Source organism: Primulina huaijiensis, chromosome 5, assembly GCF_012295235.1.
Source record: "Primulina huaijiensis isolate GDHJ02 chromosome 5, ASM1229523v2, whole genome shotgun sequence".
NCBI classification, from domain to species: domain Eukaryota; kingdom Viridiplantae; phylum Streptophyta; class Magnoliopsida; order Lamiales; family Gesneriaceae; genus Primulina; species Primulina huaijiensis.
Genome location: NC_133310.1, coordinates 23,654,778 through 23,671,396, shown reverse-complemented (window position 1 = coordinate 23,671,396; position 16,619 = coordinate 23,654,778). Strand labels below are relative to the sequence as shown.

General features: G+C 36.6%; 2 protein-coding genes and 1 pseudogene across 2 annotated transcripts; 2 read left to right on the top strand and 1 right to left on the bottom strand.

The window, feature by feature from the left end:
- The first annotated feature begins 2,463 nt into the window (after nt 1-2,463).
- Nucleotides 2,464-6,665, top strand: LOC140977388 (calcium-transporting ATPase 4, plasma membrane-type-like; annotated as a pseudogene).
- A 128-nt stretch (nt 6,666-6,793) lies between these two features.
- Nucleotides 6,794-9,644, bottom strand: LOC140977387 (UDP-URONIC ACID TRANSPORTER 1-like). The gene is made up of 4 exons (XM_073442135.1): nt 9,012-9,644; nt 8,112-8,215; nt 7,560-7,788; nt 6,794-7,354 (listed from the first exon to the last, which is right to left on the bottom strand). Exons 1-4 carry the CDS (start codon nt 9,474-9,476, stop codon nt 7,208-7,210), a joined length of 945 nt encoding a protein of 314 aa, XP_073298236.1. The 5' UTR covers nt 9,477-9,644; the 3' UTR covers nt 6,794-7,207.
- A 410-nt stretch (nt 9,645-10,054) lies between these two features.
- LOC140977386 (probable glycerol-3-phosphate dehydrogenase [NAD(+)] 1, cytosolic) lies at nt 10,055-12,574 on the top strand. Its single transcript, XM_073442134.1, has 7 exons — nt 10,055-10,193; nt 10,343-10,444; nt 10,686-11,332; nt 11,406-11,630; nt 11,782-12,026; nt 12,089-12,228; nt 12,300-12,574. Exons 2-7 carry the CDS (start codon nt 10,410-10,412, stop codon nt 12,421-12,423), a joined length of 1,416 nt encoding a protein of 471 aa, XP_073298235.1. The 5' UTR covers nt 10,055-10,193; nt 10,343-10,409; the 3' UTR covers nt 12,424-12,574.
- Nucleotides 12,575-16,619: the final 4,045 nt, after the last annotated feature.

The window sequence follows — 16,619 nt, the reverse complement described above, 5'->3', positions numbered from 1 at the left end:
TACTAAAGAGATGGAGACGTGAATCAAATGTAGGTATTGTGTGCAGTATAATAACATATTAATATAACATGCACGGTATAATAAATTATAACATGCACGGAATAATATAATTTATTATATAATTAAATTTTGATGAATAAAATAAGACAGAAATAATCATGCACAGGTGTATATACTTTTGTGTTGACCCAGGATAAAAGACTCACTAGAAAAACCTGTCAATTTGCAAAACAAATACTAGTGAATAAAAAAGATTAACTCACTTAACAAACTAAGAGAGTAAAGTGCATCCAAAATACTTATCAAACCAAATAACCAAAACTACGGATGCTATGTTTATGAAACCAAAATTTTGTTTGATGAACAATACTCTAATCAATATTGTGATAACGTGTTGTATCTGCTTGTCTTCAACACTCCACGACAACACGACATACTTGATCTCTTCGAAGTAAATCACCAACTCTCGTGCTTGTTCTCCTGTGTTATCTATATTCATCCACCGATCCAGCATATCTTTGATTATTTATAAGTTTCTTTTGACCTAGAGTTATTTTTTGAATAGAATCCTACAAGATATAAAAACAAGAGTTTCATTATGAAATAAACTCTTTTGAATAAATCTATCATATATAGAGCTTATAAAATATCTCAATAGTCTAGAAAGACAAAACACTATAATTTAATATGCACAATATTATTGAAAAAGAAAATATAATTAAGAAATAAATTATATTCATTTCAATCTCTTCCGTTTTTCTTTTTTGGACAAAACACACAAAATTGTTAATCAACAGAACTCCCTTGAGTTAGCACGCAACTCTCCTTAAGTTAGAGACTTGTCTCCTCCTGAATTCAACTAAATTAAATTAGATGTTGTTACAGCAGTGCTCTTAGAGGTATTGCAAAATGGGAAACCAGAACACTCAGAAGTTTATTCAGTAAGATTATAACATTAACAACATGTCAACATAATTACTAAAAGATAAAAAAAACAGAGAGATAAATAAACATCAAAACAAACTAAGGAGTAGTTTAATCTCCAACTCCGTGGGTGAGCTCATCTGTATTTTCTTCTTCTTCACCATCCGCTTCTTCTTCCATTTTTGATTCTGCTTCAACACTTGCACTCGTTGCAACATCTCCTAACCCCTTTTTTTTTTGCCAGAATGCACTGCCATCTCTAGAAATAAGCGATACTCAGCTACTTGAGATTTATAACGAGCTATGTGCTCTTCCGCATTGAAGATTTACTTGAAGTCAGACTCAATTTGAGCATGAAAAACAGAGTGAGAAAAAATAATAAAACTAACATGGTTCACAATAGATGAAGATGTCGTGTTGCCAACATCAAGGTCAACACCAGTATCAGACTATGGAAGGTCCAACTTCCTATTCTCTTTAAAGTAAACTGGGGATAAAATCTCGAGATTCCAAAATACTATAGATTAAATATGGAAACGACAAATTTATTGATTTCAATCATCCGTCAGCAAATTGAAGCAAAATTGATAAGTGCAAGAATTGCACTTAATTTAGATGAGAATTCATTTGAATTATGTTAGTTTCGGAGAGAATTATGTTTGGTATATGTTGTTTTTGTGTCGTGCAGAAGATAAACCACTATTGGACGAATGATGGTGACTAGAGGTGTTTTTGAGCGTGAAATGTTGGTGGACAAGGGCCGCAGCGCCGAAGGATCAAGTGATGCAGCACTAAGGCTTCAAGGATCAGACCAAGCGCCTAGGCGCTATACAGCAGCGCCGCAACGCCTGAATGGCTGAAAGATAAGCGCAGCGCCGCATCGCTAGACCACCGAGCATCAAGCGCCTAGGTGCTAGAACACCAGCACCACGACGCCACACCATCAAGAAACGGGCGCCTAGGTGTTGCACTAATGACGGCGAAAATTCGAGAATTGGGCTTTCGTTTACAGCCTGGACGCAACATAAAAAGGAAAAATAGGTTTTCAGAAGGGGGACAACTGTTTTTGAGAGGAGAATTATGCGAGAGACACAGCCGCACACATGGAAGACGATTTGGAGCGCAAAGATTGATCAAGAAGATGAAGAACGACGACCCTGGGGAAAGAGACGCCACTTCTGATTTGTCATCTAATCTTTCACCCCTTTAATTTCCTGTGTTGTGATGTCTAATCCTTCGAACATGTCTTATTTTTGTTTAGATTTCGTTATGAACTAATTTTTCATTCTAAAGTATGACGTAGCTTTGTTGATACGATAATTTGATTCAGTTGTTTATATGATTGAATTTTTTTTGTTTAATTGTGTTTCTTTGTTTTTATTCGACTTCAGTTTACTTGCCATAAATTGTTGTTGTTTAATTAACTCTTATCATCCTTATAGTTTGTGCTGTTGTCTCTATTGGAGTGGGAGTTGCCACTGAAGGGTTGCCCAAAGGCATGTATGATGGCTTTGGAATTTTACTTAGCAATACATGCCTTTGGAATTTTACTTAGCATATGCTTGGTGGTCACTGTTACTGCAATCAGTGACTACAAGCAATCATTACAGTTCAAGGAGTTAGACAAAGAAAAGAAGAAGATTTTTATCCAGGTCATTAGAGAAGGATTTCGACAAAAAATCTCCGTATATGACTTGGTTTTTGGAGATATTGTTCATCTTTCTATTGGAGACCTGGTTCCTGCAGATGGGATATTTATATCAGGACACAACTTGTTGATTGATCAATCAAGCTTGACCGGGGAAAGCGTGCCTATAAATATACATGAAAAGAGACCTTTTCTTTTGGCAGGATCAAAAGTACAACATGGGTCGGGTAAGATGTTGGTGACTACTGTTGGTATGAGAACCGAATGGGGAAAGTTGATGGAAACACTAAGTGAGGGGGGCGAAGACGAGACCCCACTTCAGGTGAAGCTAAATGGCGTCGCTACAATTATCGGTAAAATCGGACTGGTATTTGCTCTTTTAACTTTCACAGTCCTGACTGTCAGATTTTTGGTAAAAAAAAAAACTGAACCATGAATTTACAAAATGGTCTTCTCGTGATGCTCTGCAGCTTTTGAATTACTTTGCCACTGCTGTTACTATAATTGTTGTTGCCGTTCCAGAGGGATTACCCCTGGCAGTGACACTAAGTCTTGCGTTTGCCATGAAGAAGTTAATGAATGACAAAGCTCTAGTGAGACGTTTATCTGCATGTGAGACTATGGGTTCTGCTACTTGCATTTGCACCGACAAAACAGGTACATTGACCACAAACCATATGGTTGTGAGTAAAATATGGATTTGTGGAAGAGCAAAAGTGGTTGACCACAGTGGAGGCAGGGACGCACTTGATTCAGATGTATCAGAAAATGTATTAAATTTTCTCTTGCAAGCAATATTCAACGATACAGGTTCTGAGGTAGTCAAGAATAAAGATATGAAGAGTTCCATTATGGGTACACCAACAGAAACAGCAATACTAGAGTATGGATTGCTTTTGGGTGGTGATTTTGATGAGCAACGTCGGCTGTGCCAATTGTTGAAGGTTGAACCTTTTAATTCGGAGAAGAAAATGATGTCCGTGCTTGTGGGTCTTCCAGACGACAAGGTCCGAGCATTTTGTAAAGGTGCATCTGAAATTGTTCTAAAAATGTGTGACAATGGAATTAATGCAGATGGAGAAACTGTTCCTTTGTCAACAGAAGAAATGAACAATATTAGGAATGCCATCAATGATTTCTCTTTTGAAGCTTTGCGTACACTTTGCATAGCATTCAAGGACATTTGATGATGGCTCGACGGCAAGTAGGATCCCTGATTGTGGCTATACGTTGATTGCAGTCGTGGGAATTAAGGATCCAGTTCGGCCCGGTGTAAAAGAAGCAGTGAGAACTTGTTTTGCAGCTGGAATTTCTGTACGCATGGTTACCGGTGATAATATTAATACAGCTAAAGCAATTGCCAAAGAGTGTGGAATACTCACCGATGGTGATGATTCTGTTGAAGGACCAGAGTTTCGCAACAAGACTTCAGATGAGATGCGCCTGACTATACCAAAACTTAAGGTGTCCAATGTTTATGCATATATTTAATCCTTTGGAACAATGTGGATACTCATAAAGCTGCCTAAATTATTATGATCTTGACATAGGTAATGGCTCGGTCATCACCTACGGACAAGCATGTTCTGGTAAGGACTTCCAGAAGCATTCTTAAAGAGGTTGTTGCAGTTACTGGTGGCTGGACAAATGACGCCCCTGCTTTGCATGAGGCTGACATTGGACTTGCTATGGGCATTTCTGGAACAGATGTGGGTCCTTATGGTCTCTATCTGTACAAGATACTTGTGTATGAAATTTTAAATCTGCAGCCTTCAAATCTTACTTTCTTTCAAAGAATTGAAGTGTTGGACTGGAACAAAATTCTTTTGATTGGCTTGTATTTTCAATCAAAAATAATTCCTGATGCATCTTATAACAATATATACAGGTTGCAAAAGAAAGCGCAGATGTGATTGTATTAGATGATAATTTTGCTACAATTGTAAATGTTGCAAAATGGGGGCGATCCGTGTACATCAACATACAGAAATTTGTGCAATTCCAGTTGACTGTTAATATTGTTGCCCTCGTGATCAATTTTGTATCTGCGTGTGTCTCAGGTACTTTTTTTAACTTGCATCGACCCACCAACCACCCTTTTTTGTTTAAAGAAAGAAGGAAAAGGGTGATTAATGGTGTGTCCATATACCCCATTTCAAGTTACAAGAAAATTTGTATCCAGTATCCACACTCAATGAGGTTTCACTTGAAAAGTTTTTATCATGTGACAATATTGCTGTTCTTAACAATTAACACAATCGTCTTTCCCTTTCTGCATTATCTGCTTGCTATTTTATATTTCTTCTACTTCTATTGTCAATTCCAGGATCAGCTCCACTAACAGCAGTGCAATTACTTTGGGTAAACCTAATTATGGACACTCTAGGTGCACTTGCACTAGCCACTGAACGGCCAAATGATGAACTGATGAAGAGGCCTCCTGTTTTAAGGACCGAGAATTTTATTACCATGAGCATGTGGAGAAATATCATTGGTCATAGCATTTATCAGCTGGCTGTCTTGTTAGTCCTCAATTTTCTAGGGAAATAAACATTGGGACTCCAAGGTTCTGATGCTACAGCAGTACTGAATACTTTCATATTCAACACCTTCGTGTTCTGTCAGGTAATAATTTCTGCTACTTTTGACTTATGTGTTTGCCATGTTGCAATTTCTTCTACCTCAATTTACTACGTTGACCCCATATTCCAGCCCCTTCATATTTTCTCTAATTATGTGTTGGTGGAATTAGTGGTTGCAAACAAGTTCACTCGAGCTTGAACGGTGCTGTACTCAACTTTGACTTGGACGGGCAATTCAACTGCCCTTGCCCGGTCAAGTTGTTAATTATTATACTCGAACTTGACTTGCTTTGGTATGGAGTGGTAGGAGCTCAAGTTTGAAAAGCTTAATATTTTCAAAAAACTAGAAAAATTAAAATGTGCCCAGGGACAGTTCTTCTTAGAAGTAGTTATCAAAACCTCTTATGAAATAATCCAAGATTGAACAGCAAAAAAAGTAATACAAGTAAATTACTTGTGGTTGAGTTCAACTTGAGTAACTCGAGCTCAGTTGAGTGGAGCAATGTGGCTCACGTGTACTCATTGATTGTATAAGGAAAATATGGCACTATTTACACAAATCCATGTGCCATCCCTCCCTGTCAATCGCAAAGAGAGAACTTGTGTCCTGCTAAATCATGAATTTTTTTTTTCTGGCGTCATCCAGGTCTTCAATGAAATAAATAGCCGTGATATTGAGAAGATAAACATTTTCCATGGACTGTTCGGAAACTGGATATTTTTAGGAATCATCGTGTCTACAGTGGCATTCCAAGTGATCATAGTTGAATTCTTGGGCACATTTACTGGCATTGTACCTTTGAATTGGCAACTATGGTTACTAAGCATCCTATTTGGTGCCGTCAGCATGCCTATTGCAGTTATTTTGAAGTGTATTCCTGTTGACAGAAAGACTACCGTTGCTACTCGACAGCATGATGGTTATGATCAGCTTCCGAGTGGTCCAGACATCGCCTAAAAGAAATCGCATTCAAATGGTATATATCTGGAGCAGCCCTTCAAAGGATTGATTCAAGGGTATTTGTTGAATTCCATGTTTAGCCCTGTCATGGCACTTTCTAAAGTTCCATGGAACATTTTCGTATTTTCAATTTCAATTATGAAAAAGAAAATGAAACAAATAAAAAATTGGATACAAGTAGGTTTGGACTGGGGATGGTTTCAACTTAGGCCAATGCGAGTATTGGTATGTGTTTGGTATCAGGGATTGGAATTGATTACTCTTCTGTCTTCCTTGTGTCCAATTCATGAGTAGATCCAGAAGTCCATGACAAGAAATTTGGGACTTGTGAATCTGAGTTTTTGCCTGCTGGTTTTCGTAGTACTTTGATGATGGCGAGGATTGAAGCATTAGTAACCTCTAGGGTTGTTACAAATAAATCTATTTCGAATATTTTATGCCGAGCCTCGGTGACATGTACCTTTTGCCCATAACGACACTCTTTGTCAATGAAATGAATGTTGGTTTTTCCCAGCTCCGTGTTCAATATATTGGAGGTTCCCAATCCTTGTGTTTATTAGTCATGAAGCTTTGGAGTTCGTAATTCTCCCACGAAAATTGTTGCAAACTTTGTTTCGTTGGTTTGACTGAAAATGATGTATAAGCCAATTATTAAGATTTTTAAATGGACGATTAATATAGTTTAAGACATTTAAAGCAACAAATGAAAGAATAATTACAAGCATTCGAGGAAATTCCATCTCGAGGTATGACTTATTGTCAATTCCAGACCAAACCAATATCAATAGACTCGGAATTCATTCTATGCATTTAGTCACATGATAATCGCATGTGTATTACATTTGTCCCGAATGGAAAATACTAAAAGTATGAGAACTGCGACTAAACTAAACTGATTCCCATCGGCTTCTTCTCCTTTACATCCACAGGAAAGTAAATCTTGTTCTACACTACATCCAATTTACTACTTTACACCAGCTGATTGATGATGAACGCTCATCAAAAGATACATGTCGTGCACATGTATGTATGTATAAACATTAGATGAAATGATATGAAGAACACGAGATCCAAACTGCACAGATGACATCATCATTTGTATCTCCTTTTGGTTTCTCCATAAGCAACCACCCCCATCACAGTCATAGTGTAACCAGCAATACCGATAAACGTTACAGGGTTGCGAAAAATAAGTATTGAAATGACAACGGCTACTGCACCCTTTGCATTGCCCAACACCTGATCAAGAATAACAAATAATGATTCATGTATCAACAAATTCATAAGACGCAAATCTAAGAAGTTTTAACTTATCAAGTTTTTTGGTTCAAGATTTAAAGATTTCAGTTCTTCAGAGGTTTCGGAGGCGAATATTTTGCAGTCATGTCCATAAGTAGAAGCTACACTGCCTTCGTCAATTTTAAGAGAGAGAGAGAGAGAGAACCTGGAGAGTTAATGCACTTGTATGCTTAGTCACCAAGAAATTGCACAAGTTGGCTCCATAAGCCAAAGTTGAATTAAGCAAAAGAAGAAGCCACATGAATTTATGTTCAATTCCAAGTAAAACTGTGACTTCCAATACATTGGGTTCCATCACAAGGGCTGCAGGAAGTAAAACTATGACTGCAATTGGGGACATGTAAAGCATCAAATTCATTGAGTTCAACTTTTCCCTGCATCATCATCGAGTGTATGTTATATAGGCTTATTGTGCAACACACGATAACATATATATATATATATATATCAATCAAAGTGGACTCCAAATTTTTACTGAGCAAAGCAGAAAAGGGGCAATTATTGCTGTTTCTACTTCATACTCTCGATGATTATTGCAGAGAGAGTGGAGCTTGAGGTAATTAAATTTCAACGCTAGACGCGGATGCAAGCAAATTCTCAAATAAAGAAAATGGATATAAAGAATAATAATTGAAGTTTATTTATTTATATGAAATGAAAGGCGACTCATTCGCATGTACATAAATTTGTAGCATACCCTTCGTTTGAGAGGAGGACTCCTTGTAGCACAGACTTGAAAGCCCTAGCTGCGGTTGCACCTATGCACATGACAAATCCATACAGATGAAAGCTTGGCTCGCCCTGCAACCAATTATAGGAACCATAGTTCACAATTGGCGACAGGCAGAGGAGAAGATAAAATAGTGAATATATCTTGAAATGCCAACTCATCATGGAGATTATCGAAAAACTATGTCCAAGACGCGAATTTCTTGAGAATGCCACAACAGGTGACGGAAATGATTGAGAAACTATAGTCCACAATACAAATTGCTTTAGGTTAACGTTCGAGAATATTTCACCAAAAACGAAGCTCGACAGAAGACGAAACATTGGTTTTCTGAGCATAAAAACACAAAAAGCAGATAGTGGCAAAATTTGAGGCTCACTGCAAGCCATGTGACACTCTAAGAAAAGGGGTAGAAAGTAATTTTCTTGAATGTCCACTTCCTATGCATGCACTTTGAGGCATGAATATTTTAGTTTACAAACTCTACGTCTCCCCAGGTAAACCGTCCAGACTTGTACGTCTTTTCTCATGCGGAGGGGATACAGTGTAAACGGAGACTACATAGATTCAGTTTTATGTCTCACCACAAAAAATGCAGCCAAATTACAATGATTAAACAGCCCACGAACAATACCCATACAACATAAATTCAAATCTGAACATTGAACAAATTCCAGATCTGATCTTAGAGAACACTCAAATCACACCACATCAAAACTAAATCTGGACAAATAATATTAATAATGATGATGATAAAGATCAAATCTTCCGCAACAGAACCCACACGAGATTGAAATCTTGCCAAAAGAATCGCCATAAAAGAAATGACAAAAACAAGTAGATCTAAGTAGGAGATAAAAAGCATACCCCACTAGCAATGACAACCCCAGCAACCACAGGTACAAGACAAGCATAGGTAACCCATGCCTCCCGCTTAAGGGTCATCATATAAGCAAACAAGGCAGTAAAAAAGGGTGTGGTCGAACCCACAGCTTGATTAAACGATACGGGCAAATATTTCAAAGAAATGTTGCCACCCACGACAGACCCACAGAACACAACGCTGAGGGTGGCGATCCTGAAGAACTGAGACCTGGATTTGATCCTCTGCATCGGCACAACTTTAAGTAACACAATGGAGATGTAACTGAAGACCGCACAGGCTGACATGTGGCACATTGTGAGGAAGATGGGAAAGGCAAATCCATAACTTGAGAGCAAGAACTTGTTGAGGAGGAGGACACCAATGTTGGTCGAGTACCAAAGGATTATGAGGGAGGTGACTTGGATGGCCTGTTTTCTTGAAGCTGGAGATTGAATCAACGATGACATATTTTTCTTTGTGGGACTTTCGGATTTGATGATTCCTTAGTTTTCATAACATTTTTTCAGATTTGAGTGTGTTTTCTTGGTTCTGTTATTACAAAAGGGAAAGGCATTTGGTTAGACCAAGATCCAAGAATGGGAGTAAATTGAGGGGATGGAATGTATTAGGGATTATTAAATTATGATTTGCAGAACTAAGTACAATTTTACAATATGATCATTTATTTCATCAGATTTCTATTTCTAAAACTTTTGCAATTATTTTCTTACATTCATGACTTGTGATTGTGACCTCGGATTTGTAATTACGTAAAATAATAATAATAATTAATGTAATGATGTGATTAATTATACTACAGGCTAGTTTGACACTTATGTTTCGCTTTTAAAAAGAAAATTATTTAATCTATTAATTAGCTCCCTCAGATATTATATTATACACCATCACTCTTGTATGGTTGCGTCACATTTGTAGTTTGGAGTTGAGAATGTGAACAAAATAGCCTCCTAATTAATATCCGTTGTGTTTGAGAAGATGAGTTGGTCAAAACTTTAAAGGCGTATGGTTTGGTTTGATACCCAACTGTGTCCTCTTTCATAAATCAATCGAAAGTAATACTCACATAGGCATACACATTTTACATGAGTGAATGTATAAAGATATAATCTTGAATGAGAAGGGTCACAAAAGCTAGATAATTGTCAACTGCTCAGTTTTCACAGGTGCAAGCAAGCATTTTTCTTGATTTCTTTCTTTCTATTATACTCATGCTTGCAAATCTTAATTGGTTTCATGGGGTTTTTAGAATTTTGATAATTAGTTATTTCATGTCATCGACAAGTAAAGGTTTGTGTCTTTTTTTGGTAGATAGATGGACAAACTCGGGCGGAAATTACCAAGTTTTGTAATGTATTAATGCTAGTATTTTATGAATTAAAATGAAAACCGGCATCACGAGTTGGTTCCAATATAGGTGAGCAAATTTCAATTTTAGACCAGTTTGAATCTTACAAAAGGTTTTGGAAATCTGGAGCTTTTGTCTTGGAAAATCAAAAGTTGGTTGTTCCAAGTATTAAGCAGAATCCAAGAATCAGTTTCTGGGGACTGCTGTTCTTGAGATTTATTTACTTTTTGGTACTTTGATCACATTCAGTTGCTGCATTGTTTTGGTAATTATCAGATTCTGATTGTTTCTTGAAAAAGACGCTTGGCAGCATCGGCTTCACTAGCAACGAGCAGTTTGTGAACGGACTCGCGCTAAACCATAATGGTCTTGAAGAAAAACTCGATGAACTCCGAAAATACTTAGGCAAGGTGGATGGCGATCTTTTGAAGATTGTTGGTGTCGGGGCAGGTGCTTGGGGAACTGTTTTTGCAGCATTGCTTCAAGATACATATGGCCAGTTTCGAGAAAAAGTTGAAATCAGGATATGGAGGAGGGCTGGAAGAGCTGTTGATAAAGCGACGGCTGAGCGCTTGTTTGAAGTGATAAATTCAAGAGAAGATGTATTGAGGAGATTGATAAGGAAATGCGCATATCTAAAGTATGTTGAGGCTCGTTTGGGTGATAGGACTTCGTACGCCGACGAGATTTTAAAGGATGGGTTCTGTCTTAACATGATCGATACTCCACTTTGTCCTGTGAAGTTTGTGACCAACTTGCAAGAGGCTGTTTGGGATGCCGATATAGTAATTAATGGATTACCATCAACCGAAACTCGCGATGTTTTTGAAGAAATTAGTAAATATTGGAAAGAGAGAATTACCACGCCAGTTATCATATCATTGGCCAAGGGTATAGAGGCTGAGTTGGCCCCTTTTCCTCGCATAATTACTCATACACAAATGATCAATAGAGCGAGTAAGCAAGCACTCACTTGTTATGCTTCTTTTCTGTATTCGGTTATAGTTAATTATACAGCATCATCTGGCAGCTGGAATCCCAATAGAAAACATTTTGTATCTTGGTGGACCAAATATTGCTTCGGAGATTTACAATAAGGAATATGCTAATGCTCGTATATGTGGTGCTGAAAAATGGAGATTGCCTCTTGCAAAATTCTTAAGGCAGTCTCACTTCATTGTATTGGATAATAGCGATCTTGTGACGCACGAAGTTATGGGAGGCCTTAAAAATGTCTATGCCATTGGAGCTGGTAATCTTGATCTCCATTTGAACATTAACATATTTCTTCTGCATCTGGAATAAGTCGTGGTTGTATTCACAGCTGATTGCCGGGGAAACTAGTGAATATTTGCTTATGATATTGATCAATTGTAGTCCTAAATTTGAACTTGGTTTTCCTCAGGTGGTGGCAGCTCTAACAAGTGAAAGTGCGACCAGCAAATCTGTATATTTTGCACACTGCACATCAGAAATGATATTCATAACACATTTGTTGGCTGAAGAACCTGAGAAGCTTGCAGGTCCTTTGCTCGCAGACACATACGTCACCTTATTAAAAGGTCGCAATGCATGGTACGGACAGATGATAGCCAAGGGACAACTGACCTTGGATATGGGAGATAGCATCAGTGGCAAAGGAACTATTCAGGTCTATCTCAAACTGTTAGATATGCATATTCATTATATTTACTTATTCTAGAAATTTTCCAGGGAGTTTCAGCTATCGAAGCATTTTACGAACTTCTAAGTCAGCCAAGTTTGAGTGTGCCGCACCCTGAAGCAAACAAGCCAGCAGCCCAACTCGAGCTCTGCCCCATCTTAAAAACTCTGTATAGAACTCTTATAACAAGGTGATTTTGATCATATCCCGGTACATACTAAAGAGAGTAGTTAATATTTTCTTGTTTGTTTCCATGTGAAGGGAACAAGGAGTGCAAGCAATTCTGGAAGCTCTGAGAGACGAACACTTGAACGATCCCCGAGATCGCATTGAGATTGCACAAAGCCATGCCTTCTACAGGCCTTCACTTCTTTGTCAGCTTTGAGCATACTATTAATGATATGTTTTAATACTACATTGATTTATGGGGTAGGCCTTTAATCTTGTTTTATATATGTGTTCATTGTATAGAACTTGGTATTAAGATGTATCAATGTTTTATAATTTTGCCTTTTTTTCTCTTTGATTTGGAGTGTTGTGCGACACAGTAATAGTTTATGATCACATGTCACTGTATGATTTTATTTTGAATCACAACAATCTTAAAGTGAAAGTGAGTCGTGAGTAACTCGTAAACGGCTCGGTTAAAATTCTACTCGAATTCGATATGATATATAGATGCGCTCGACATCTTGATGAATGATTAAAATATGAATATCTCATTGAAAAAATCACATGACTTTATGGAAAGAGTTAAAAGGAAAGATTTGAACATATAAGAGAAGTTATACTTCCGACCTTCCGTGATGAATGAAATACGTTAAGATTCCAAAATTTTAAGAAATTCGATGGTTACACCTCGACAATGTATCGAATAATATCGCAATTAAAATTTTGTGGACATGAGGTTACGGAATCGGAAATACTTGAAAAAATATTTTCCACTTTTCACGCATCAAATATAACTCTACAACAACAATATAGAGTATGTGGATTTGCGATATATTCTGAACTTATCGCATGTCTTCTTGTGGCAGAAAAAAACAACGAGCTGCTAATGAGAAATCATCAGTCCCGACCCACTGGATCAACAGCATTTCCAGAAGTAAATGTCGTAAGTAAAAATGAATTTAAACCTGGAAACCAAAATCAAAGTCGTAGACAAGGTTTTGGTCGAGGTCAAAATCGAGGTCGTATTCGTGGACGTGGAAGTGGTCGTGGTCGTGGTCGCGGCCTTGGTTTTGAAAACAACCGAGATAGTTACTTCTATAACTCATCTCAAAAAGTCGTTACGAACCACCCACTAAAAATGCATCATGAGAACATGAGTGTTGATGAAAATTACTCAAAACGATTTGAAAGTTCTTGTTTTAGATGCGGCACTCCAGGACATTGGTCTCGAATTTATCAAGCCCCCGAGCACCTTTGTAAGTTCTATAAAGAATCAATAAAGGGAAAAGAAAAAGAGATCAACTTCACTGAACACATTGATCGTTTGAGTTATTCAACTCGTTTTGATGCTGCAGATTTTCTGAATGATTTCTCTGAAAATGATCAATATACTGGTGGAATAAAAATGTAAAATATTTTTTTTTCATGTACTCATATGATAATGTTTTTTATTGTATAATTATGATATGTGTTATATTTTTCAATAAATTATATATGTATTGTCAGTAATTTTTTTCATTGCATATTTTTTAAGTTCAAAGATGGAAAATGCTATGAACAAAGCTAAACAATGAACTAATCATATGAAAGTTTGCATACCTATTAGTGATTCAACGCACACTATTCTCCGAGATAAAAGATATTTCTTATAACTAAAATCAACAAAAACACTGTGAATACAATATCAAGCCTTGTAGACTTGATTAAATGTTGTTGTAAAGCACATTTTTTGTTATTTAATGGTACAAAATTTCTGATAAATGATACTTTGTATTCACCACAATCGAAAAGAATTTGTTGAGTTTTAATGACATATATTATCATGAGTATGATACTCAAACAATAAATGAAGGAAATGAAAAATATATGTGTTTTATCACATATAAATCAAGAAAGAAATATGTAGTTAAAAAATTATCAATGCTCCCTACTGGATTGCAGTATACATATATAAGTCCAATTGAATCAAACATGGCAGTTGATAATTCTTCAATATTAAATAATTGACATGATCGATTAAGACATCCTGGTTCAATAATGATGCGAAGAATTATAGAAAATACACATGATCATCTGCTGAAAGACCAGAAAATCTTTCAAATTAATAAGTTTCAATGTAAAGGATGTTCTCTTGTAAAACTTATTATAAGACCATCACCAGCTAAAATCCAAACTGAATCTCCCATGTTTCTTGAACGTATCCAGGGTGATATTTGTGGGCCAATTCATCCACATTTAAATATTTTATGGTATTGATCGATGCCTCCAGCAGATGGTCACATGTATGTTTATTATCAACTCAGAATGTTGCATTTGCAAGATTACTTGCTCAAATAATAAAATTGTGGAATCAATTTCTCGATTATACTATCAAGAAAATTAGACTAGATGATGCTGGTGAATTTACTTCCCAGATTTTCTATGGTTATTATATGTCAATGAGAATCACTGTTGAGCATCATGTTGCTCGTGAACATACACAAAATAGATTAGCTGAATCATTGATTAAACGTTTACAACTGATTGCTAGACCAATGATTATGAAAACAAAACTCCCTATTTATATATGAGGACTTACAATTTTACATCATGCTATATTAATTCGCATCAGACGCATATCATAAATACTCCCCATTGCAGCTTGTATTGGTAAAATACCAGACATTTCTCATCTAAAAATTTTTGGATGTATGGTATATGTGCCTATTGCACCGCCTCAATGAACAAAAATGGGACATCAAAGAAAGATCGAAATTTATAGGTTTTTTTTTAAAAATAATGTAATTTTAAAAATGTTTTTCAAAAATAATGTAAAAAAAAAACATTTCCAAAACTACTGCAATCCGCGTTTATGGAGCGCGGACGCTGCTTACGTGGAGCAGTGTCCGCGCTTCGTAAGCACGGACGCTGGTCCACGTAAGTGACGAAATATTTTAGCGACGGAATATATATAACCGTTGCTAAAAGTGAATCAGCGACGATTTATAAACCGTCGCTACTTTTTGCGACGGTTTAAAAATCGTCGCTCCGCGGATAATATTCAACTTCACCGTGCAATATGCGCTACGGAAAGCCATTTTTGTTATAGTGAAGACAGAGAAAAAAACAAAAAAGAAATTCATCAAGACTGAGATATCTCAATTGAATGTTGTTCATATTTCTCAACATCATTATGTGGTCGACTGTCATGTACAAGATGCTGCGGACCAACATTAAGCAAATTTGTAAAATTGTGTACGTTCGACCAAGACGGAGTCTTAAAATCCTGCTGACCAAACAAACCAAAGTCAGCCACCCCTGAATCACTGAAAAAACTAGGTTGAATAGTAGAGGTTCCTGAAAAAACATATTTTTTGATGAGCTTATTGTCTGTTTTTTCTCTATCTTCACTACAAAAAAAATGGCTTTTCGCTGCGCGCAAATTATTTTTCGACAGCGTATATTGCACGCTGCAAATTTGCAAGCCGTTGAAAGTTCAAGATTATTCGCGACGTACATGTGAACGCTGATGATATAATATTTTGGCATTTAGCGATGGTTTTCAAACCGTTGCTAAAAACCGTCGCTGATTCCAATACAGCGACGGTTTAAAACCGTTGCGAAAAGGAACCGTCGCGAAAAGTAGCGACGGTTTATAAACTGTCGCTGATTCACTTTTAGCAACGGTTTAATAAACCGTCGCTAGACGGAATATTTTAGCGACGGAATATATATAAAAACCGTCGCTAATTAGCGACAGTTTTTATATATATTCTGTCGCTAAAATATTCCGTCGCTTACGTGGACCAGCGTCCGTGCTTACGAAGCGCGGACACTGCTCCACGTAAGCAGCGTCCGCGCTCCGTAAGCGCGGATTGCAGTAGTTTTGGAAATGTTTTTTTTTTTACATTATTTTTGAAAAACATTTTTAAAATTACATTATTTTTAAAAAAAACCCGAATTTATATCGGTTATGATAGCCCATCAATCATTCGATATCTTGAGCCTCAGACCGGCGACGTGTTTACATCACGTTTTGCTGCTTGTCATTTTAATGAGGAAATCTTTTCAATTTTAGGGATAGAAAAGAAACATATCGAAAAGAAAATTACATGGTATGTATCATCATTATTACATCTAGATCTGAGAACTAAATAATGTGAAAAGGATGTACCATCTGGGACGCTTCCATTAACCAAGGAACCAACTAAAGTACNCCAGAGGAACTATCCATATGTTCATAGTTATGTATGTCTTATTCAATAACTTAATTTTTAAAGCTATAAGTATTATGAGTACAGTAATTTTTATTTTATTTTATATTCATAGTCATACTATTATTATTTCAAGTTGGAGTTGTGCTTAAGAAAGTAAAAAATAAGAAAGTACAAGGAATTTATAGAAGTTAAAATAGTTAGGAAAAAGATTGCT

What these genes read in the sequence shown, in the direction of transcription:
- LOC140977386 (XM_073442134.1), top strand. Translation starts at nt 10,410, where the DNA reads ATGAAAACCGGCATCACGAGTTGGTTCCAATATAG. An exon ending in ACGAGTTGGTTCCAATATAG is followed by an intron (nt 10,445 to 10,685) that starts GTGAGCAAATTT and finishes GACGCTTGGCAG; the next exon opens with CATCGGCTTCACTAGCAACG. An exon ending in CTATGCCATTGGAGCTGGTA is followed by an intron (nt 11,631 to 11,781) that starts ATCTTGATCTCC and finishes GTTTTCCTCAGG; the next exon opens with TGGTGGCAGCTCTAACAAGT.
- LOC140977387 (XM_073442135.1), bottom strand. Translation starts at nt 9,476, where the DNA reads ATGTCATCGTTGATTCAATCTCCAGCTTCAAGAAAACAGGCCATCCAA. An exon ending in GGGTTGTCATTGCTAGTGGG is followed by an intron (nt 8,216 to 9,011) that starts GTATGCTTTTTA and finishes AATTGGTTGCAG; the next exon opens with GGCGAGCCAAGCTTTCATCT. An exon ending in CAAGTGCATTAACTCTCCAG is followed by an intron (nt 7,355 to 7,559) that starts GTTCTCTCTCTC and finishes ATTCTTGATCAG; the next exon opens with GTGTTGGGCAATGCAAAGGG.